Genomic DNA, 23,085 nt, shown 5'->3' with positions numbered 1-23,085 from the left:
AACTAAAGAGATCTCACAGGTTTAGTCTCCCATGTTTGACTGTATCTAGGAAGATGACAGTTTTCTGTGTATTACGTGCACTTACCTAAGAATTCTGTGGATTTGTAAATACCTAAGTGAGATGAAGAGCAACTTCATCTGATGCCAATGGCAGAGTTAAAGCTGGGCAGTGTTTTCTGTGAAAGGTTTTGAGTTAAGCTCTTTTAATTTATTATACAATTAGAGATTTCTCCCTTAATTAGTAGAGAGGTTAATGATCTTGAGATAAATACTCTCTGGAGCAGGTCAATTGCTGTTAGTGTCTCATTGTACAAAAACAATAGGAGCTCTGTAAGCACAGGGGTCATGGTTAGAGTTATCAACAATTTGGGGGTTAGAGTAGAAAAAGGAAAAAAGCAAAAGAGAAAGTTCCTTGTCTTCATCCATAACAGCTTTCACTCCAGTATACCAGCTAATTGTTGATGTTAAGTATTTTAATACAAAAAGCATGTGAAAGAGAGAACAAAAAGACAATATAAGATGAATATGCTAAATATAAGAACCTGCGCCAAAAAATAAGGAATAATAATTTAAAATCAACAGCAATACGTTTTTGTATGCAACTTTGCAAAGCAAATTCAAATTTAAAACTAAGGCCTGAAAATTGATTTTATTTTTCTTTTTGAAGTATAAAGTGATTGTGAAATTACCTAGTTTTAAATTCTTACATTGATCAACTGAAGGAGATCAGGTTCCTTTCTCAAAGGGTCATCAAGGAATTTGCATGTTAATCAAAAGTCTGCCATCACCAAGACAGGCACTTAAAATGAAGCTCTTTGCTAAAACTGTTTTTAATTCCTTTTCTAATAAGGATCCTTTTAAAAACTTAAAAGTAGTCCTCACTAAAAGAGTTCATATAGAGATAATTAGATAACGAGACTTGTCTTTTTAAAAGATTTTTCTGTACAGGCCAGGTTAAAGCAGGAATTAGCTGCATCTCGTCTATGATGTGTTGCTCACAGCATCATTCCAGTCCTAAAACCAGAATACCTGGGACTCTTCAGAACCAAAAGGCTGGGCTGCAACGAACAGCAGTGGATTCCCCTTTGAGTCACTTGTTCTTATTCCCAAACATCTGAGGTCTCTGCTCAACCATTCCTCAGGTTAATTCTTTATACATGGGCAAGAAAGAAAGAAGGAGACCCTGCTCTGGCTTCTATAACACCAATTCCAAGTAACACAGACTTCCCTTTGGGAGGTTTGACACCATGTTTCTGCTCTGGGAGAGGAGTGGGTTGCAGATGATGGCACTGCTGTTTGCAGGCACGAGCACCATGAGTCACAGCAGGGCCGAGGGCTCCCATCCCCTCCTTGGGCAGACAGTGCAAGCAGCGAGTGCTCACAGATGCCTCTGGCAGCAAAGGGGGCTCTGTCACCAGCAGCTGCAGGTGCCACCTTAGCAGCCCTCCTTGCCCCTAAGCAGGGTTGGTGAGACTGACCCCCACCTGGCCATCACTCTGTGCAGTGACCTCCCAGGCTGTGTGGGAAAGCCACCCTCTGCCTGATAAATGGAAATAAACCTTCTGAAGTTCTCGCTCTTTCTCTGCCAAAGGCCATTTACTTGGAGATGTCAGCTTTGCTAGAGGGAAGGTAAAGGTACTTTCACATACTTAACTGGTTTAAGGTGTACTAGTTAGCTGATACAAATGTGTTCTGTCACATTTAGCTTTCTCTAAGTAGCCAAAAATTTCATCTAAGGAAGTGTACAGTCCTGCTAGCACCAGAGCACTCCTTAATTCCTGTCTTGTTATCTTTTTTTCCTACTAAAAAGCCAGAAACAATGTAAGCCAGTGCACCATGGAGCAGGAAGGTTCCAGCAGCAAGCATCAGCTCACCCACTAGCACAGAGCCACTGGAACAGATACAGGGACAGGGCAGCATTTTCAAGTCACAGCAATTTTTTTCTTTTTGCTTCACACTCTCAGCCCTGCATGTTTTCAAGAAGATCTTGGATGCCTTGATTACATAAAAACTTAAAAAGATTTTTTGAAGGGTTTTGTTCTTTTTTTCAAAGACTGGTTTTTTTACTTTTGGAATATGAGCTTATCAAAAGCAATTATTCCAAAGCCTATTAAAGTAATAATTAACTTTGGTGAACTTTGAATCATACCTGAAAGCACCAAATACTAGGGATTTATTGCTGTTAGTCCTCTCCACAACTCTTGATTATTTCAGTTTGTGCCAGTATTGCTGCTATTGGAGGTTGCACCTGCTTCTTGACCTTGATTAATGATCTCCATTTTTTACTATTATTTAGAACAGCCTTTCTTCCACTGAGTTGAGCTATTCATTTTATATCATATATAAAAATAACTTAATGAGTATTTCATGTCATTTAAGTACTACTCAGCTGTACAAATCTAGAAAATGTTTATTGTGGTCTATTGTGTGATGCCTTAGTAAGTCATCAGCAGAACAAAGCACTGCAGAACTGCTATTTCTGTTCTGAGAAAGGAAAGCATTAGTAAAACACATCTGGATTATACTGTTATGCCACACTAAGGGCTCCAAACTACAAGCTAATGAAAATAATGCACTCATTTGCCATCCAGTTAAGATGCTCTTGATATTTTAAAGTAGCATACTCCCAAAAACAGTCCTTACAACAGAACATGGTTAACTGTAAGCAGATCATTCTAGCTGAGGAAATTTAATAAATATGCATAACCCTGAAAATAGACAAGATGTCTCTGTCTACACGTTAGTATATTACAAAGACATTTTTATTTTTTAGCTGTGGTTTACAATCAAGAGACCAGTAACTCCTTACAGAACAATGTTCTACTGTGGCCTGCTTGTATTAGAATGACTGATTCCCCCCCCCCCTTCTTTTTTTATTTCCTTCCCCCAGTTCTCGGCACAATTCAGCATGTTCCAGACCATCAAGGACCAGCTGGAGCAGCGGACACGGATCCTGCAGGCCAACATCCGCTGGCAGCAGGAGGAGCTCCAGAAGATCCAGGAGCAGCTCTGCCTGGTCCAAGACTCCAGTGTACAGGTGTGTAACTACTGGAAGGGACAGAGTCAAGCATCCTCTCTCTGTTGATAGGCTTGGCAAATTAAAATTGTTCCAGAGTCCAGGATATCTGGACACGTGGAAAGTAGGTCATCTGAATTTTAGAGGGATGATGCCCTCTAAAAGGCTCTTGAGTAACCTATGTCAAGAAAGGTTTAAGAGCTCTCTGGAAGACGAGAAGGAAGGAATACCTCAGCCTTAGGAGCAGGAGAATAATTAGGGTCATTTACAATAGCATTTTATTACTTTATCAACCAAGTCTTCAGACTGAGCAGCTGTAGTAGAAAGAATGTTGAAGTTCAGGCTTCCTTGTCACAATAAAACCCCTGAAATTCTGCTGATGTTCATTTGCTCACACCTTGGAGGCATCTGAATTTTTTCTTCACCAGACAGGCTTAAGGCTTTAGGGTGAAGCTGACTGAGCCTGCTCTGTTTCTGCCTTTGACACCTCCTACACAGAGGTAGAATTCTCTGATACAGTATATGCTTTGTACCCCTTACATCTACCAAACCTCAAAAATAATAGTAAGTGCAGTTTAGTAGATCACAGGTTTCCTTTAACAAGAAGTGGACAAATCATCCTGTTTTATGGAAGTTTTTTGAATGTGGGTGATTACTGCTATATTCCTCATAATTTAACTATAAATGCCACGTTAAATGATCCTTGGTAGTAATGTGGCACTGGGGACTTGGTGAGTATTATACTAACAAGATGATTTTAGAAGACAAGCTTTGTCAAGGAAACAAAAATCTCAAGAGTATTTTACAAACAGGATGGGACCTACTGAAGTCAGTGGGAATTTTGCTTGCAACTTCCACACTGAAATAAGACTTTCACCCAATCATCAGCATCTGTGAAATGCAGTTTCACACATTAACAAATTGGGATTGTATGTTTAGGTAATTAAGGGATCAGCAAAGCCAAATTAGAAACTTTGCCACCTAAGGTGCTGCATGTGCACTGCTGTAAGACGACACAGCAGCTGCGGGTTCCAAACCCAGAACTCCCTGTTCCTGCTGCCATACAATCACATAGGGAGACCAGGTTTAGTTTCAGTGTGTTTCTTCTATTGGTTCTCCACTGACTTTGATTAAGGGGAAGAGAAAGTCTCTATGCAATTAACAGGTGTTCAGTTCAGAATCATGTCACATATCTGAAAGCTATTATTGTTATTATGACTATCAAGAGACATGATATTGTCACTTCCTCTCTTTTTAATTGGGTGACAACCATTACTCTCTCCTGGTGACGTCTTCAATAATCATACACACTCTTTTCTCATCATTCAGGCAAAAATAAAATTTCAGAGCATGTTATTATAAGCAAGAAACAGATTTTGTTTTTAGAAAGCTGTCTCCTATATGCATTAGGGTGCATGGGACAGATTCTCAAGTCCACTCACAGGGAGCTCAGGCAGAATCCCAGAGGGTAAATAAAAGGTGGGGTGATCTGTATTTCCCCCCCTCCCCTTACCAGTTTGTAGCTCTGACTTACACCATCTGGGTAATGTCCTCTCCCATGAAATCTGCACCAGGTTGGACCAAGTATTTTCAGACCATTACAAGTTCTCTACAAGTGTCAGTACCTACCAATTTCCAGCTTACTACAGATGCAGTCCTGAGAGGCAGGGAGAATGGAAAGAGCTTGGAAATGCAGGGGGCTGCATGTTTGCCTCAAATGGCAATGCTGGATGGGGATCATCCAGCAACGATGGATGGAGAACACATCCTCTGTATTTTGTGTACTTTTTGGTCTCCTCAGAGCAATCAAACAAGGTGATGAGATGCAAGTGGTCACACTGACTCCTGGCCAGGACCTTTTTCTTCTCCCACTTTCTCTAGGTAAAAAAACAAAAAACAGAGAAAGAAATTACTATGCTGTTGCAAGGATAGATGAGGAATAATTTTTGTCTTTTTTGGCTAGGGGCAATTTGAAAGAAAGCTGCACACTTTCACATGCAGCTCTTTTGTGACTCACAAGCAGCGAGGAGTAAACTGTTAAATCAGAAATCCAACCACGTGCTTTGCTGCACAGATTTCATCATTCAGGGAGTTGGATGTCTGCAGACATTGATCTGTGTCTACTATCAAAGCTAAAATGCATAGTAACAAACTGGCTACTATCAAGCACATTTCTGGTGTCTTTAATACACTGCATAATAGAGCTGTAAGTGTGGGGGAGTGATGTAGGCTGTGTGAAAAGGGGAAAGTGTTCCCTGCTTTTCCCCTATTAGCTGATTTATTAGCATATCATCCCCACTGGTTCACTCCCTTCCACATAGAAGTGTACAGGTAGCTCCATGGAGAATTAAGCTTGATTTCCATTTCCTTCAGAGTACAGCAGTCCACCAAGAAATGCTTTCCCAGACAGACAGATGTTGAGCACAGTAGTCTGCATTTGAAACTGTTGCAGGAGCCTTGTGCAGAGAAAGATGAAACTGTCAGGAGGGTTGCAGGCCCTGAATAAAAGTGTTCAAAACCCCATTAGATCCCTGTTACTGCTCTTCCTGACAACGAAGGACAAGAACAGGAAGAGTAACCTCAGAAGTCTGAAGGATGCTATGTCTGCTCTAGTTTGAACAGTCTAGCTAATGATTCACAGATGCAAGAGGAAGGCAGAAAGGCTGAGCCTGACCAGCTTGCAAGAACTACAATCAAGACCATCCACAGCCACCCATCATTTGCAAAGCAGAATCTCTTCAAAGTCATGAATCTCAGCTTCCCAGTGCTGTGCTTCTCATCTTTATATATTTTACATAAAGAAAGAGTCTTGATGCCTGTAATGATGAGCCCAAAAGCTATAATGCCCTGATTATCCAAAGGCCAGGTAGAGTCAAAGAGATGTTTTCCTCAGGATGCCTTGTCAGTGTGGTTCAGCCATTAGCTGTAGGGCCCTTCTATCTTGGAATGAGGGGGCAGCAGTGTCAGAGGGTCCCTCCTCTCCCTTGCTGCTTTGCTGTGTATGTTAACAATCTGGCCAATTAAAAAATGTTTGTAAGATGCTTCACTGACCTTGCAGTCCACAAAATCACCAACGAGACATGTCATTAGCAGCAATACAGTTAGGGGGCTGCTAATTTATCTACTAAGGGAAAGATTTGATATTTTATGAAAAGGTTTTTCTTGTTATTTAAAGCTGCTGTATTTCAGCATTTTGGGGGAACTCAGACAAGACTATCACAAAAGAGGCACATTATGAAAAACCACCATTAATTTTGTACAAATTAAGCTTTTAGGTTTAACTAACAAGTGGAAATTTCATGCTTCGATCCTCTGTCAGGTTAACTCTTGAGTTTTCAGTTCTGCAGGGACATGGCCACCATTGCTTCCTGCTCTAAGCTTGTTTTTTCCAGGTCATTTACGTCCAGGGGGTAACAATGCTGCTTTGGCCATTATAATGGCAACAGAGGGTCCCCAGGTATGAAACACTCAGAGCCCTCTCAGGGTACGAACACACGAACAAATGAAATCGGCCTACTGGGATAAACTTGGTTCTAAATTTATGGTGTGTTAGCTGCCAACCATTAACTGTGCACGTTCCTACCCAGTGGCACACTCTGGTAATTGCAAAGTAGGTTACTCTGCTTTCTTTGGAGGATAAACTCCTTGGCCTTCATCTGGAAGTGAAGTAAGCACACAGGGAGGTTCGTGCTAAATAAGTAGTCTGCTGCAAGTTCACACCCCACCTGACATTCGCCTTGATAGATGTTGAATTTGCACTGGGTGAACTGAGTGTTTCTCCAGTGCTGTGTGCCATGTACAAGGAGGACACTAAGCTAATCCTCCTAAAGGTCTCTTAATTTGCAGTGATCTGTCCAGTACCAGTGGGCCCACACTCCCTTCCCATCACTTTTTCACATGCACCACTTGCTTTGCCTGTTCTGAATTTTATATCCAATTTTATATCAATGGCGACCCATCTCACGGCTAGGGCTAATCAAGTGAGTTCATGTACTAAACATGTCCAAAACTTAGCTTTTATGTACAGAAAATAAACAAAAAAAATGAATTTTCATTATATTTGTCTTTGATTTATTCATAATAAGACCTATTTACTTGGCAGAAGTTGCAAGACCATCTGTCTTTCTGCTATGTAAGGCTCCAAAGTCAGTGAGCAGTGTTTTTAACAGAAAACACTCAGAGCTAGTTTCAGACCTGCTGCAAGCAGCAGCCCCAACCCTGTCACTTGACCCATTTATTCCTATCAGACATCTCTGAGATGTGGTTAGCCTGCAGCACCTGAAACAAGATGTTGCTTTTCCTTAATTGTCCCCTTCTCCCAGATGATTAATGTAAGCTTTGTCTGTACCTTTTTTCCTAGGTAAAATCTTGGCACTCATAAATTAATTAAAAATTTATCATATTTAAATAAGCTGTGATTTTAAAGCTAGATAAATAAGTACAACCATGATGGATCAAGCCATACTTTTGCAGAGAAAAGCAATACATTATGCTGGGCCTTTAGAGAAAGCTATGGGCTTTTTCCAGGAAAAATTAGAGGGGACATGATAGTTTAGGGAATTGTTAATACAGCAATAAGCTGCACAAAGGTGTACTAATTACTGGGCATACCTCAGATGTACTGCTAGGCATGAGACTGATGGATGAATAATGAAGAGAACAATTGTGATTCTGATTTCATTTAAAAATTAAGTAGCTCCACTTAAATTAATGAAGTTCCATACATGTAGCAGTGGTGTGGAATCAGAATCAGATCCAAAAATTACGTCAACAGTGTGGGATATGTATCTCCATACAGCCCTTGGTAGCAGAAAGGCTAGGTCTGAAATACTGCAAAAAGAGCCTGTGGCATTAATAATGCGTTGTTTTAAAAGATTAGTTTTCCCTCTTTACAGCTGTAATAAAAGAAATAGCCCCTAGAAGAGCAAAAATTCCCAAGTCCTGTAACTTTTAAAGAAGAAAGCTTCATCTTGAAATGCAAAAGTAGAGAGGACATTACAGAAACACTAAGAGAGGAGCTGCTAGCTCTTTTACACAAGTCGAATGCATGGCACAGTTAGGAAGAACACCAGGTGACAGTTACCTGATGGGAAATCAGATAAATGACAGTGACTGTCTGTTTACACATCCTGTCAATGATAAGGACACGGCCATTCAGCTTGGAGAGCTCTGGCCTGACTGTGGCCTCATTAAAAACATTTGACAACTCAGCTGGGTGTAAAGTGTCGAATTTCCAGAGACAAATTCAAAGATAGTTCTGTCTGAAAGGCAGGTGGATTTTGTTGAAAGGACTGAAAAGACATGGAGTTACTCTCTTCTCTTTGGTCAGGATGCCCCAGAACACAGTGAATGTACTGGGAAATACTCTTAAGAGGGTTGTGCCTGCCCCATGGAGAAGGACTTGCACCTTGTAGACACATTTCACAAGTAATGGGTGCACTTGCAGAACAAGAAACCAAGAAACTAGAGACAGTAGAGCTGTTAATGCAGGAATGACAGGTGATTTCCAACTAACAGTAAATGTGTTGTGATTCCAGAAATGTGGTAACCTTATTTTAGAATATACCTTTGGATTTACTTCTGTCACATTCATTATTCAAAACATCTGGGCTATGTAAATAAATCCTCCCTTCTTCTTTTCCAGATGATCTTACAGCAGCCAACAGTGTCCCTGAGCTTTAGCAATACTCAGCAGCTGGACCCACAACAGCTACAGCAGAGGTCAGGGACCCTTTCTCAGCAGCAGCTTGTCCCCAGTTCTCAACTTCAAGGACAAATCACATCTTCACAAACAACCAACCAGCAGTCACTGAGAGAAGCAAGTGTGATATCGAGCCAGGTAATCATTTCTTTGAACAGAGAAGCATTTAGATGGAAAGGAGACACTGAGCTGTTCTTAAGCAAGCGAGTAAAATCATGTCAGTCCTGTAACTATGCCTTTGCCTTCCCTTTCTTATGCTTCTGTAAAAGGGCAGCCTATAAAAAGGGTTTCCCTACAGCATTTGCCTTACCTTAAAGCCTTTTTCTAAAATCTCAGCCAGGGGGGTTACTTGAGCAGCTGTTTCAGCTTGAAATTGGAACAGGGGGGCATGCAAAATGTGTCAGTGACTTACTGGTCTTCAGGTGGTCCTGAAAGAAACCTGACTGATCACACTGGAAACTTGAAATAGTGAGACCTCTCAGAATACTTGCTCCCTGAGCCCAGTCGGACACCACCAATGCAACAAAGCCTGTCTGCTGTGGTGGCACACAGAATACATTGAGATTCTTTTGAGACCCTCAGGCTGTGAACGTTAACAGGTTCCTGCAGAGCAAAATAAAGTTCAGCCTGAGCAGTAACTGATATCTGTGAAAGCTATTAGGTTTGGCTTTTTGTTCATACTGCTGGTTTCTCAACATTTCCAGTGTTTGCTCTTCCACCCACCTGTTGTACCTCCCTTCACAGAAAACTGAGCTCCTCTGCTTCCCGATTGCGTGGCAAGCATATTTCCATTATTGTCTTCTGAGCCCACAGCTGTAGCATTTCACCTCCTTCATACCTGTGTTATAATGACTCTATTAAAGTAGAGAGTGTATAACAAATACAGGGCAAGGGGCAGAAACTGATGCCCAGAAAGTTCCACCAGAATATAAGGAAGAACTTCTTTGTCACTGTGCGAGTGACCATGCACTGGAACGGGTTGGCCCGAGAGGGTGTGGAGTCTCCCTCACTGGAGATTCTCAACACCCGTCTGGACACGATCCTGTACCTGTGGACACGATCCTGTGCCTGTGCTCTGGGATGGCCCTGCTGGATGAGGGAGGCCTGACCAGATTGTCCCACTGTGGTCCTTTCCAACCCGACCTGTTCAGTCATTCTGTGAAATGGGGGTGGCGGGAGGAAAAACAACACTTTTTTTTCTTTGATCTCTTCCTATCATGGGGCTCGGCGGCAGCTCCTCACACTTAACTTCGCTCCTGCCTTAACTGGGGGGGGTCGTTTAGGTTTGCCGGTCGGCAGAAGCGGGCCCGGGGCAGCCGTGGCCATGACAGTCGTTTCGCGTACGGTGGCAGGAGCCGGCTGGCGGCACCGCCAGGCACTGGTGCCGCAGCCGGGCTGTCTCCCCGCTCTCTCCGCTTCTCTTGCAGGGCCCGAAGGCGGCGCGGAGCGCGGAGCTGGCGCCGGGCGGCGGCCGCGCCCCGCCCCGCCCCGCGCCCGCGCCGTTCGCCTCAGGCGGCGGCGGCCCCGCGGCGCCCCCTGGCGGCCTGTCCCGCGGCGGCACCCCCGCGCCCGCCGGCTGCAGCCACGACCAGCAGCTCAGGTACGGGCGGGCTCCGCACTCGGAGGGCTGAGGGCTGGGCTTACAGCCCTGCCCGGCGGGAACAGCGGGCGCGGTGCACTCCAGCTCTTGGGACTGCAGGAATGCACGGGTGGATTAAAACTCCCAAACTGTAGCTGTGTCAACCAATAACGTTATGAAAACTGATACCTTGCTGCTGGTTTTGAAGACCACAAGGTGAATTAAATCGAAGTTGTAAAATATTATTCAAGCATCCATGCCCTGGCAGATAATAATGGTAAAAAGTGATTTATGAGGTGTATGTCTGGCACCCGGATCGCCCCAGAGGGCAGGCGCTGCCCCAGCCTCCGCCTCGCAGGGCCCAGGACGCGCCTGCCACAGCCAGCAGCTGGGTCAGACCTCCTCACACTCAGCCTGGTGCCTGTGAAAATGCTGCTTCTCTTTGCACACTGTGGGATTTGTATGGTCCATCTCTTCCAGCAATGTCTTTTTTTTTTCCCTCATGTGCCAGATTGTTGCTTAGCCAGCCTATTCAGCCCATGATGCCTGGGTCCTGTAATGCAAGACACCCTTCAGACCACAGCATGGTGGGATCCCAGGCCAAGTACGTGCCTTGTCGAAGATAAAACATCAAAGTTGCTTTTGAGGGGAAGTAGCCTTCTTTTGTAAGATGATGAAGTAGTTATAAATATTGGGAATGTGTTACTGTGCTGAGCCTGCCTTCCAGCATCTGGGTCAGCCTTATCCTGCCTGGTCATATCAGGAAGAGTGACAGAGAGAAACACAAAGTGCCAGCGGCATTTTAACAAGCCATGGCTGGGGGAATTTTTGTCCCTCACATGCTGCCTGCTTCAGCACTAGAACTTCTGACCCACCAAAGGTAAATGTGAGAAAGTCAGCATTGGCTCAGTTAAATGATTGGTGAAAATAGAAAGCATCACCTCAGTTGTTTCATCTCCTCAAAACTTAGATGAAGGAGGCAGAACACACTGGTCAAAAGATACCCTTTTTTAAGCTGTTTTTTGTCACTATACTTAATTGTGAGCTGATAAAATAATAAGCAACTGTTTGCACATCATTCCTTTAAAAATAATTGTTTTTACAAAACAGTACTCTTCTAATGTTACCTCAGGAATGTAGGTATTCAGTAGTTGTTTTTTTTTTAAACATCATTATTGTTGTTTAAAATTATCTTGAGATAATTTGTCAAATGTAAATATTGTAGCTCTGCTTTTAAGCCTCTGAATAAAAGAGGCCTTATTTGCAAAGATGCATCTCCCAGTTCATGTAGACTTGACTCATGGAACCCCTTTATAGGAGCTCACATCCTCATACAAGTACTCAGACTGTAGCATTTCTAACTAAACCCTAATGTTGAACAGCTGTTGAGTGAACACAAGCCACACTATGATCTCATCACCCTTTACAGGAGAAACAGAATTAGGCTGGGTTGGCAATAGTTCCATTGTGGTTTTGCCCACAGACTTCCACAAAACAACACAAATTTAAGTTTTGCTTTGCAAAAGCAGAATGGCAAGAAGAGATGAGTATTTTGGTTCTGTCACATCCCTCGTTCCAGAGGGTTTCTAGAGGTTTCTTCTGTTCCTAGAGCGGGGCTCATGGTGATGGGAACTGCTGCTGTGTGGCAATATGTGTATGAGCAGCTTAGGAAGTAATCAACCCTAGCCTTGTGTCTGCAGGAGATCACCACCCCCACAGGGGAGCACAGGCAGCAGGACAGGAGGTGCATTTCTTCTTTCTTGCTGCAGTTCAGGGCTCAGCATATTAAAACAGAATCAAAGGCCATTTGGTTTAATGAGCCGGGGATGTGAATGCTGTGGCTGAAGACAAGATGTGCATAAACTAGAATCCTTAATGAATCTAAAATGTGATCTGGATTTTGAGGTGAGATGTATTCTTCCCTCCAAGCCCAGCTCATGCACAGAGTAAGGGAAAGCAATGCTGCCAGTAGTGCTGTTGTTCTTATTAGCAGGTCCCATGCACTGGAATCATTTATTGGGAATTATCTGGGGGGTTTAGGCTGAAGAAGAGAAGGCATGGGGAGACCTTACAGCAGCCTTCCACTATCTAAAAGAGGCTACAAGAGAGAAAGGGAGGGACTTTTTACAAGAGCATATTGGAATAGGACAAAAGGTAGTGAATTTAAACTGAAAGAGGGCAGGTTTGGATTAGATATTAGGAAGAAATTCTTTACTGTGAGGGTGGTGAGGCACTGAAACAGGTTGCCCAGAGAAGTGGTGGGTTCCCTATGCCTGTAAGTGTTTAAAGCCAGATTGGTGGATGGGGCTCTGAGAAACCTGGTCTAGTGGAAGTTGTCCCTGCCCATGGGAGGTGGGTTGGCACTAGACAGTCTTTAAGGTCAGCATGCTGTGATTCTATGATTTAGGAAGACTAGGGATTGCCATCCCCCTTTTAAGAGAAGATCTTTGTTTCCAACACTTTGTTCTTGATTGTTTTGCTTCTTTCTTCCATAGGTATTCTCAAACCCAACAAATGTTTCAAAGTTTGGAAGTGCAGACTTCCAGCAGCAGCTCTCCAATTGTACTGATGGGACAAGCAGTGTTAAACCAAGGGTTCACCACTACCCCACCTTCCCAGCCATCCTCTTTGCCACCTATGCAACTCCAGCACCAACAGCATCAGCAACAACGCTACCTGCAGGTAGGACAAAGAGGATGATGTGTAAAGTGTGCACACAGAGTAAGAAGGTGAGTGGGCTGTGCAAATGGGGCCCCAGCTTTCTGCTGGAGCCTGATCCTGGCAGAAATGTCCATTTAAGAGATTCTGACGTGTGACGCACTGCTACAGTGGCCGGTACTAGTACAGCAAGGAAGCAGTGGGAACAATCAGAATATTTAAAAGGAAATTACTAATTCTGTACATTTAAAGCATAATCAGATTATCTTGGATATATTTAAAGTTTATTTCCAGCTGGAGAAAATCAATGCCTTAGGATTTGTTCTGTTCTCTTTATTCAGTATAAAATTTGCTTAGTTTACAAGTCAAAAGATGATTTTTAATTACCGGCATCAACATAAAATAGATCTGGATCAGATATCTGGATCCCTTCAGGAAACTAACATATTTTCTCAACTCCACAAGGCAAAGAAGATAAAGTGGAGCACGTTGCCTGGAAGAACCAGGTGATTTGAATATGTAAAAATACTTATTTTTGACCTAATTCAACACATACTAAAGTAAAGGGGGGAAATGAGGTGTGTCTGTATTAGTTCAACAGGAGCTGGACTGAGTCTTTGAAACCTGGTCACATATCCACTGGCATCACTGAAAGAGTATAACCAACCTCAAATTATTAAACTCTTGTTATTGAAATGAAATCCTTATCATAGCCTGAGAATTAATGAAAAAAATCTGGCAGATACTGTTTCAAATAAAGCATCTGCAAAATTCACATCAGCTTCAACACTGCAAGGTCACACCCAACTGTAAGCTCAGGAAAAGGAAGGGCTAGAAGGGACAGCATGAGACGCATTAGAAAATGCTGTTTCATTTATTCCATCCATCCGTGTCATTTCTGACATGTTCACCCACGCGGTTCCCAAACAGGCTTTTCAGGATAACCTGCACATCCCAGGCAGTGCATTACTGTGAGAAAACCACTTCAATGTTCTTTGTTGCAATTTATGTCCATTCCTTCTAGCATTAGTTAAGCTAACCTCATGCCAAACAGCTCCAGAAATAGAAGCCAGCAAACCAATAGTATTTCTAAGTATCCTGTAACCTGAGGACAAAGAGCATTAACGCATGAAAGAATCAAACACCATGATAAATTTTATTTTATCTGTAGGTGCAAACACCAAGTTCTTTGCACAATGAACAACCCGATTCTTTGCTCCTGCCATCTTACTCACCACAGCAAGGAAATATGGGGTATCATCAAACACAGCAGCAGCAGCAGCAGCAACAACAGCAACAGCTAACATCAAGAAGAAGGAATAGTTTATCAGAATCATCAAATTTACCACAGCCACTGCGATAGAGTCCCACCAGCACAATCAATGCACGATTAGCTTTAACCAATGGGCACATGGGGCAGAAGAGAATGACTTTGTACTTACTGTTCTGGCTTTTGCACAAGCATTTCTTTCCAAGCTCTATGACAGAAGTACGCCCAGAGTGCAGACTGCCACGGACAGCGCATTCCCAGCACGCTGGCTTCCGTTTGCGCTGTGTCGTGAGCACAGGATGTACTGACAGAGCAAAATCACAAGGAGCACTATCCTGTGCAGCCTCCATCACCGCTGGGAGCACGGGAAGAGGCGGTCAGTCCCGGCATGTCACTCTGGAAGCCATCTGGCAATTCCAAAAGACTGCCAACAGACTCATGAGGTACTTGGCCTTCACTGTTTCAGTTCTTCTTTTGTGTATGAAAAGCACTGCATCAAAGGTCTATCGAGGAGAGAACAAGAGATTATTTTTATTATGATTATTGTTATTATTTTGCACAACTGCACAGATGAGAAAACTAGGCACTTTCTGTAAAGAGAAGTTTGTTTCTTTATTCTTGTGGCCAAATTAGCACATCCAATGGAGGAAAAAGCCCAGCCATTGGTGAAGATGGTCTACAGCTCATAACCCTTGATTTAGAATCTGAAAAGTATTATGCAGCTTACCCTAACTGTTCTTCATTACTAAAAACAAACCAACCAAAAAAAAACAAACCCACAACCCACACTGGACTGTTTCCTACATGAATTGTGATTGCAAAGGAGAACTCAAATTGTAAGCACAATCATGCAATTCTCCGGTAGTACAACATGAATCCTTCTTCAACCTAAACTCACCCACTCCAAGTCTCTGAGAAATATGCACTGTGTTTTGGCCCACTGACTTGGGATGCTGCAGACTATTACATATCTCTTTCATTATAACATTTGGGATTAAATTTTCCTTTGGAGGAAAAAAAAAAAGAAAATGCACTTTTCGCTTTTTTTGTATGTTTTCCGTTGATATGTTTCTAAGAAAGATTTTATGTAATTATTAAATAAAAAGTAGTGTATTGTACAGCTGTTGTAATAATGACCTATTTCTATATAAAATAAAATTATATGGAATTATGTGGAAATTATTTTGTATATGAAATATCAACTCATTTCACAAGTATAAAGATTGTGCTTGTGTTTTTTTGTGAGTGGGTATTTTGTAATAAACTAATGAATTAGAAATGTTTTTGTGAAGGGAACTACTGTTTCATGCTATATACAACTCAAACTATTATTTTTTTTCCATTTAATGATGGACAGTTGTCTTTATTTGTAGAATAAAATAAAATAGCCAAAAGGCTTTATTGCAGGACTTGCACACATTTTCCTGTGACTGTTGAACTATGTGATTCACTTTAGACTTTTAATCTTAGCCACAGACTTGAATGGTGTCAGGCACCCAGTTAGCAATACCAAGTATTTTCCCTTGTAGTTTTTGTCATGGCATAGACACTGAGAATGAAAGCTCAGGAAGTTTTATTAGCTGCAAGTGAAGACAGCTCATTTTAAGCACCTTTAAAACTTTAAGCACCTTTGAAGACCTCAGGCAGCTTTGTACTTCCAACCAAAGAGTTTTATATTAGCACAAAACAGATGGTTTAAAGAACAGTTTGATTCAGCATAGGCCAGGGCTTTGACCCATGTCCAGCTTCAGTGTATTAAGACACTGCTGTCCTGAGTTTTGGGGCACATCTCTTCTGGAATACTTGCCCTGTAGACAGTCTGGCTTCCACTTTAGCATCCTTGTGTAGGCTTCTTTTCGTGTTAAATTCAAATTGACTACAGGATGGAGCAGCCAAGGTACAGGCTTGCTTTCCCTCTGCAGCTTTCCCTCTACAGGGAGAAGCTCCAGCACAGATTGAGGTGGGTAACTGAGTGCAGGAATGTCTTCATTCCCCTCAGTAAGACTGAAAGGGGATGGCCCTCAGGGCAGCTTGCAGCCACTGGAGCCAGCATTAGGTTCAGCAAAGTGCACACATGGCCTTCCCTCCCTTATGTACCAAGGATCACATCAGCAGGGCACACAGGTTCCTATGCCATATAGGAACAATAGAGATAACTGGGCTAGGAGCTGGAAATTGTGAAAGTAAGCTTTCATGGAAAGGAAAAAAGCTTATTTGCCCTGAGTTCTGAAAAAGCTAAAAATCTCCTAAAGAAAATTCATTGACAAAATTATCCCGATGCTTCAAGTGCAAGATTGGGTGGTAGCACTGATGGGTGCATGTGTATTTCAGTCCTTCATCCTTCATTGAGAGAAGATGAGGGAATCAAGTACTGGGTCTCTAAGAAAGCGTTTTTACTGCTAACTTTAGGTACCAGGGTGAATTAGCCTGCTCATCCCTTTAAATTCTTGCATTCAGTGAAGCAAGAGTGACCCCACCAGATGAAGATTGGAAAGCTAGATGTGAAAGTTTCCCTCATTGTCTGAAGGAACCTCTCTCCTTCCATTAATGTAGACAAACCTAAGCAAAGGCCAGTTGGCTACGCTAGAGGCTGACTTCATAAATCCCAGACACTCCTGGGAGAGGAGTGGACAAACCTGTAAGCTCAAAGCTCATGCAGGAAGAGGTAATGAAGGAATAGGAGCACCTCAGAGGAAATACCTGTGGAAGCAGCAGCTGATGGATCTCAACTACTATGACAGGAGACACAGGGAGGGGAAATTCCTTTAAGAATTTGTTCTACTCTCAGGGATTACAAACCCACATCTCTCCCAATTGCCAGTGGTATGTCCAAACCAAACTCAGCCTTGGAGCAAACACTAAACTTTCTAAAGCCAGTGGCGCTGTAAGCTGTTAACAGGGAGATGCTGTAAATAGCATGGGGTTGCCTTCTTCTGAGCTGGTTTAGTACATTGTTTGGAAGGATACAGACAGCTCACAAGAGCAGATTTACGTCAAGACAGTTTTTTGTGCTCTTCCCAATACACACATTCCGGTTTGAGGTTATTGTCCTTGTTCTCTGTTGCAGACACAAGGCAATGCCAGTTCCCCTAACAGAGCTGGGCTGTTCTAGTTCATTATAGGCAAAACCCAGCTTGTCCCAGCATAATCCCCTCAGGTCAGGTCGGTTTTCCGGGCAGGCAGGGTGGTTACATCAGGCTCCTGCCCCACGCCGGGATGCCTCGGTTCTGTCTCGGGAGCAAGAGCTCCAGATCTGCAAGAGGCACAATGCTCGCTGGAAGCACCGCTGCGCCAAGCTGGGCTCCTCACACACCACTGCAAGGAAAAGGGAGAGACCCTACAGAGGAAGCGGACGAGCACCGAACGCCTCCGGTACGGGCACACCCCGACACCAGAGAACAGCCCCGGTACGGGCACACACTGACACCAGAGAACAGCCCCGGTACGGGCACACACTGACACCAGAGAACACCCTCGGTACGGGCACACCCCGACACCGCCCCAGAGAACAGCCCCGGTACGGGCACACCCTGACACCAGAGAACAGCCCCAGTACGGGCACACACCGACACCGCCCCAGAGAACAGCCCCGGTACGGGCACACACTGACACCAGAGAACAGCCCCGGCCCGGGCACACACCGACACCGCCCCAGAGAACAGCCCCGGCCCGGGCACACCCCGACACCAGAGAACAGCCCCGGTACGGGCACACCCAGACACCGCCCCAGAGAACAGCCCCGGTACGGGCACACACCGACACCGCCCCAGAGAACAGCCCCGGCCCGGGCACACCCAGACACCGCCCCCCGGGCCAGCCCCTCCCGCCGCCGGCGCAGTCGCTTCCCGGCCCCATCCCGGAAGCGCTCCTGTTTCCCAGCGTGCCCCGCGCGCTCCTTTCCGGCCGGTGCCCGGGCAGGGTGAGTGTGGGCCGTGGCCGCTCCCGCCGAATCCGCCTCCATCCGCCCCGCAGAGCCCGCGGCGCGGCGCCAGTGCGGCTCGGCCCGGCACGGGGGGCGGCCCGGCAAGGGGGGCACCGGCTGGGATCTCCCGGCGCGTCCGCGTTCGGCGAGAATGGGGCCTCTCTCCTGCCCTCCCCGGGCGGCCTGCGGGACTCATGGGACGGGGATACGGCCCGTGCTGTTGCCCCGGGAAGGAGCCGGTCTGGGCCCGTCATGTGCATCCCGGGACGGGCTGAGCTGCGCTCCTGGGTCGCCTTGCAGAGGGAGGGGGCTTGGGGCTGGCCAGGAGGCCGATGTTAGTGCGAGGTGGTCCAAGAGTGTCGGATGTGCTTCCTGCTCTTCTCGGGGAGATGGAAGCAAAGCATCTGTGGTGCTGGGAAGTTGCTGCGTGAAGCCTGCGACTGGTGCGACCCCGGGGGTTAATGGAGCTTGGGTTTAAGTTTCTGAATGTGAATGTGGGAGTTGTGCGGTTTGCAATGGGCTGGGGACGGCGGGAGGGAAGGGAACGGGGAAGGTGCGAGATGTGCGTCTGATGTGTGCGCGGTGCCTTTCAGCGTCGCTGAGATGGCTCCCGCAAAGAAAGGCGGCGAGAAGAAGAAGGGGCGCTCTGCCATCAACGAAGTAGTAACTCGGGAATACACCATCAACATTCACAAGAGGATCCATGGCGTGTAAGTTCTTTTTATCAGTGAAATTTGCCTTCTGCGAAGTGGCGTTTGGAAATGAGTTCGGTAGGTTTTAAAGAGCAGAGAAGGACTGTCCTTAAGAGTGTTGTGTTTGTGGTCCCTTGTGCCTCTGTTATGTCGTGAGGCAGAAGCTCTGTACCTGTGCAGCCCCAGACTTCACTTGTGGCTTTCAGGAATAAGCCTGTTTCTGTGACTGTGAGTGTTCTGGGACTTAAGATAAAGTTAGATCAGTTTACTTCTGTGCACAGGTTGTCATTCTTTCCCAAGAAAATGCCTAAACTTTAGCCCACTGAGAAAGTTCCAGAAATTTAATACTGCTGTAGTCAAATTATTGGTTTAATGTTTATCACAGAATTGTGTGAGGTGTAAACTGGGATATGGTTCGTGTTAAAGGTTATTTGTTGTGTGTAGGTAAGAGTAGCTTTTTGATTAACCAGATGCTGAAGCTCATGAAGCTGTAGTGGAGAAGTGCTTCAGAGGAAGCTGCAGTGCCCTTGCATTCTGTGTGTGTGCCTGCAAGCACATGGAAGACACCATCCAATTCCAAATAATTGGTGCAGTGGCTATCCTGGACTAGGAGAGAAATAAGGCAGTGGAGCATTGCAGAGCCGTGGCTGGGAATGGGAGGCAGTGGGGCTCTGGCAGTAACATGTTCTGGCCTTGCCTGTTGATTGGCACTTCATTCTGTTTTAATGCTGGTGATCCTGTTGTCCACCTTTCTTTTTGGGCATGATATGCTAGAGTTAAATGCTTTTTATTTAGTGCTTGTCTCACTTGTGATCAAGTATCCACTTCCCATTTCTAGCACAAAGTATCAACAACAGCAGTGTGCACATAATATAACTGGATGTAACCGATTGTGGGACCTCAGGCACTACTGACACAGCCCCTGTCACAGTGTGGGTGTAATAAATATGGCAGAACACTCATGCTGCAGCTCTTATTTCTGCTGTGGATGCCCAGTCCTGCAGGACCTGGCCATAACAGGAATGGCACAGGCTGTACTGGGGGAGAAAAACAGTTCTGATGGTGGTGTTGGTGCAGTCCTGGTAGTGTAAAAGAAGGTAACCATCAGGTACTGTTCAGCAAAAGCTGATATTCAGAATAACATCAGTTTTGTTCTTCTGCTGTTTATTTCAATACTGATACAGTTCTGTCATGGTTATGTTTATGTTACTGTTGTTGCACTGCTTTGATCATACGGGTTTTGTTCAGACCTGTGTCTGTGACACCTCTGATCTATTAAAGTTAGCATCTGCCTGCCAGGGTGAAGCTCTGGTCAGGCTGGTGCAGCTGTTTGCTGTTAAGCACAGTGCTTTGGGGGTTTTATGTTGGGAGAGCACATGCAACAAGTGTCTAGTGCTGACAGTGTCCTGAAGTTAAAGAAATGGCTTTTGTGATTGTCCCAGGGGCTTCAAGAAGCGAGCACCACGCGCCCTCAAGGAAATCCGGAAATTTGCCATGAAGGAGATGGGTACTCCTGACGTCCGCATTGATACCCGACTGAACAAAGCAGTCTGGGCTAAAGGAATAAGGTGGGTTTTTGCAATTTTCTTTACTGGCTGAGGAAAAAAACAACATGAAGGATTAGGAAAAAATTGTATGCTTCTTGTAGTATTTGTGTTTTCTTTGCAAATGCTTCCTTCTTGTGGTGTACACACCAACCTAATCTGTCACCTCTGTGTTCTGGTCAGCTGTCCTGGCATATTTGTAACAAAGCTTTGGTAAAATCTGGGATTGAAAGAATTTCCTTCTACTTTCAATAAAAATAAAGCAAGGGAAAGAGGGAGTGCAGGTTTGGGGGTTGAGGGCAGGGAAGAGAAAGGATTGGGGTATTGTAATACTGTAGTACCTTGATCCCTGTTGCAGCAGATAGTTTTTATAAACCTGGCCTTTCAGTGATAGCTACAGTCACAGGCTGAGTGGGATTTGTGCAGTGTTGCTAAACAGGATTAGGTTTTGAAGCATGCTGAACAAATGCTGCACAAAAGGAAGTGTATTTTCAACAGGACCATTCATCTTTTTTTGTAAGTACAAATAAGTAAGTAGTTTGGGGACCAAAAACAGCAACTTCTGTTAAATCACTGCTACCAAGGCAGCTGATACGAAATGTGTAAAGTGGTCCAGTAGAACTCCTGTGGGGAGTGGGACCTCTTAAACTGTAATAAAAGGTGAACTGATCTGGATTGATTCTTTGAGATGCACATGGGTTTAAACCACGTCTTCTGGGAGTTAGATCCCTAAGTCTGGTCTATGACATACATAGAATACTTTGCCTGGCATCATGTGGCCAACCATTCCTTGAAAAGAGGATGAGACTGAGTTACTTACAGGCAGGGGTTCTGTGTCCTCCCCGTTAAACTGCCCAGTTCATGGGGAGTGACAGTGGAACCAGGAGACAGCATACATAACCCCAGAGCTTTGTAGTGAGGCTGCTAACCAAGACTCCCTCATATTGACTGGTGCAAGTGCAGTCTGTGGAGCAAGGAGTCACCACATGAGTGAATCTGTAGTTTTTACTAGTTAGAATACATAATGTATGCAAAGTGTAAGGTATCTTCCTCTGGAAGGATCAGCAGAGGCTAAAATCACCATGTTGGCTGGTATGGTAGTCAGTGATCTACATAAATTAGTGAAAAATGCTTTTGATTTTGACAGGAAGGGAATAAAGCAAAGCCAGTTGCTGTGTCTTAAGTGCTATGTCCACCTGATGTAATAAGTATGTTCTTGAAAAGGCTGTTCTTGCAGCAGGGAGGAGGAGCAGGTTCCTTCTCATAGTACTCTGAGCAGGACTTTCCTAAAATCGTGAGTTCAGTGTGGCAGGTTATGTGGAAAATGTTGTGGAGAGAAAATTCTGTGCCTCCCCTCAGAGCATGTTTTGGGCATTATTAGGTGAGGACACTAAGCTGTGATTTGCCTATTACGAACAAAATCATTAAACAATTTAGTTAATGATTCCATGGGCTTTGTGAGGAAGAAATGATGATCAGTTTTGTGCCCTTAAGTAAGATCTTGGTTCAGGCTTGATGCTCACTAGAATTTCCACAGCTTCTGGCATAAAGATAGGCAATACTCTGAGTTTTGACAGAAGTCTTGGGCTTTCATGGTGGATTGTTGGGCTTTTTCCTCACTATTTTATATTGTAGTAAGAAATGCTTGTTACTAACAGCTGCTTGCTGGTCATGTTCACTTGATGATCATCTTCAAGGTGTATTTCCTCAGTAGTGGACTGATGATGCACTTCTGACTTTATGCTCCTACTGGACTATGAATTTATCTTACTCAAGGCTCAGTTTAATCTTACCTGCTAACTTGAATAAAACCAAGCAAAACAAACAAAACAGAGCTCCTCTAAGGCAAACAATACAGTCTCTTAAGGTACAAGATCTTGCTCTTGGTATGATGCTGAGAAGGAACTTCCATATGAATACATGGGTTTCAGTACACACTTCACTGCAAATTAATCTGCCATCTTCATTTCAGGAATGTTCCTTACCGTATCCGTGTGCGTTTGTCCAGAAAGCGCAACGAGGACGAGGATTCACCCAACAAGCTGTACACCCTGGTTACCTATGTACCAGTCACAACATTCAAAGGTAAGGAAGGTTCATGCATCTCTCCCCTGCCATGTCTCCGAACAAGCAGCAAAGCAGGACAGCTCGTCCTGCTGTGTAAAATTCAGATGAAAAGCACGCTGCAAGAGTCAAACCACGGGCTTAACCTGGCTTTGCTGTAGGGAACAGGACTCCCTGATCCACATCAAAAAGGAGTGAAATGATCATGTAAATTTTGAGAGATTGAAAAACACAGGCCATAGTCACTAGGGCAGTTACTAAGCCCATCCTCTGATGTTAAAACCCAGACAGGTTAAGCCCTCTCTGCTTGTCATCTGATAAAAATAAATTCTGTAAATGCAACTAAGTTTTTGTTTTAGCATTTGCAGAAATACTTGTCTATATAGTTTGCTCTTCCAGAAGTAGATCAGCAGACTACCCTTGAAAATGTAGGTGTACTCTCTTGGGAAGACTTCAATATATATGACAGGTGGTGGTCTTGTTTTGCAGGTCTACAGACAGTCAATGTGGATGAAAATTAAATGGATTTCCATTACAATAAAAATATAAAATATATTCTTCAGTTGTTTTTTTATTGTCCAATCTTTTCAAGCTCTCAACTGTGAAGCATTGAGTTGAACAGGTACCAGTCTTTAAAAT

At 44.2% G+C, this 23,085-nt stretch overlaps 2 protein-coding genes across 3 annotated transcripts in view; both read left to right on the top strand.

The window, feature by feature from the left end:
• NPAS2 (neuronal PAS domain protein 2) overlaps positions 1-15,643 on the top strand; it is a 105,328-nt gene extending 89,685 nt beyond the window's left edge. The window contains exons 16-21 of one of the 2 annotated variants that reach the window (XM_036385923.2): positions 2,891-3,037; positions 8,661-8,855; positions 10,145-10,317; positions 10,808-10,900; positions 12,792-12,978; positions 14,126-15,643. In XM_036385923.2, the coding sequence (XP_036241816.2) occupies positions 2,891-3,037; positions 8,661-8,855; positions 10,145-10,317; positions 10,808-10,900; positions 12,792-12,978; positions 14,126-14,317 (987 nt within the window). In that variant the 3' untranslated portion in view covers positions 14,318-15,643. Of the gene's footprint in view, positions 1-2,890; positions 3,038-8,660; positions 10,318-10,807; positions 10,901-12,791; positions 12,979-14,125 lie in introns of those variants that run through there. The other variant, XM_036385930.2, reaches the window with a different exon arrangement.
• Positions 15,644-18,087: 2,444 nt separating this feature from the next.
• RPL31 (ribosomal protein L31) lies at positions 18,088-23,001 on the top strand. Its single transcript, XM_036378996.2, has 5 exons — positions 18,088-18,143; positions 18,740-18,856; positions 20,281-20,406; positions 22,355-22,467; positions 22,936-23,001. The coding sequence occupies exons 2-5, from the start codon at positions 18,750-18,752 to the stop codon at positions 22,965-22,967; spliced, it is 378 nt and encodes a 125-aa protein (XP_036234889.1). The 5' UTR covers positions 18,088-18,143; positions 18,740-18,749; the 3' UTR covers positions 22,968-23,001.
• Positions 23,002-23,085: the final 84 nt, after the last annotated feature.

This window comes from Molothrus ater, chromosome 2 (assembly GCF_012460135.2).
Source record: "Molothrus ater isolate BHLD 08-10-18 breed brown headed cowbird chromosome 2, BPBGC_Mater_1.1, whole genome shotgun sequence".
NCBI lineage: Eukaryota > Metazoa > Chordata > Aves > Passeriformes > Icteridae > Molothrus > Molothrus ater.
This window is presented reverse-complemented; position numbering and strand designations above follow the sequence as displayed.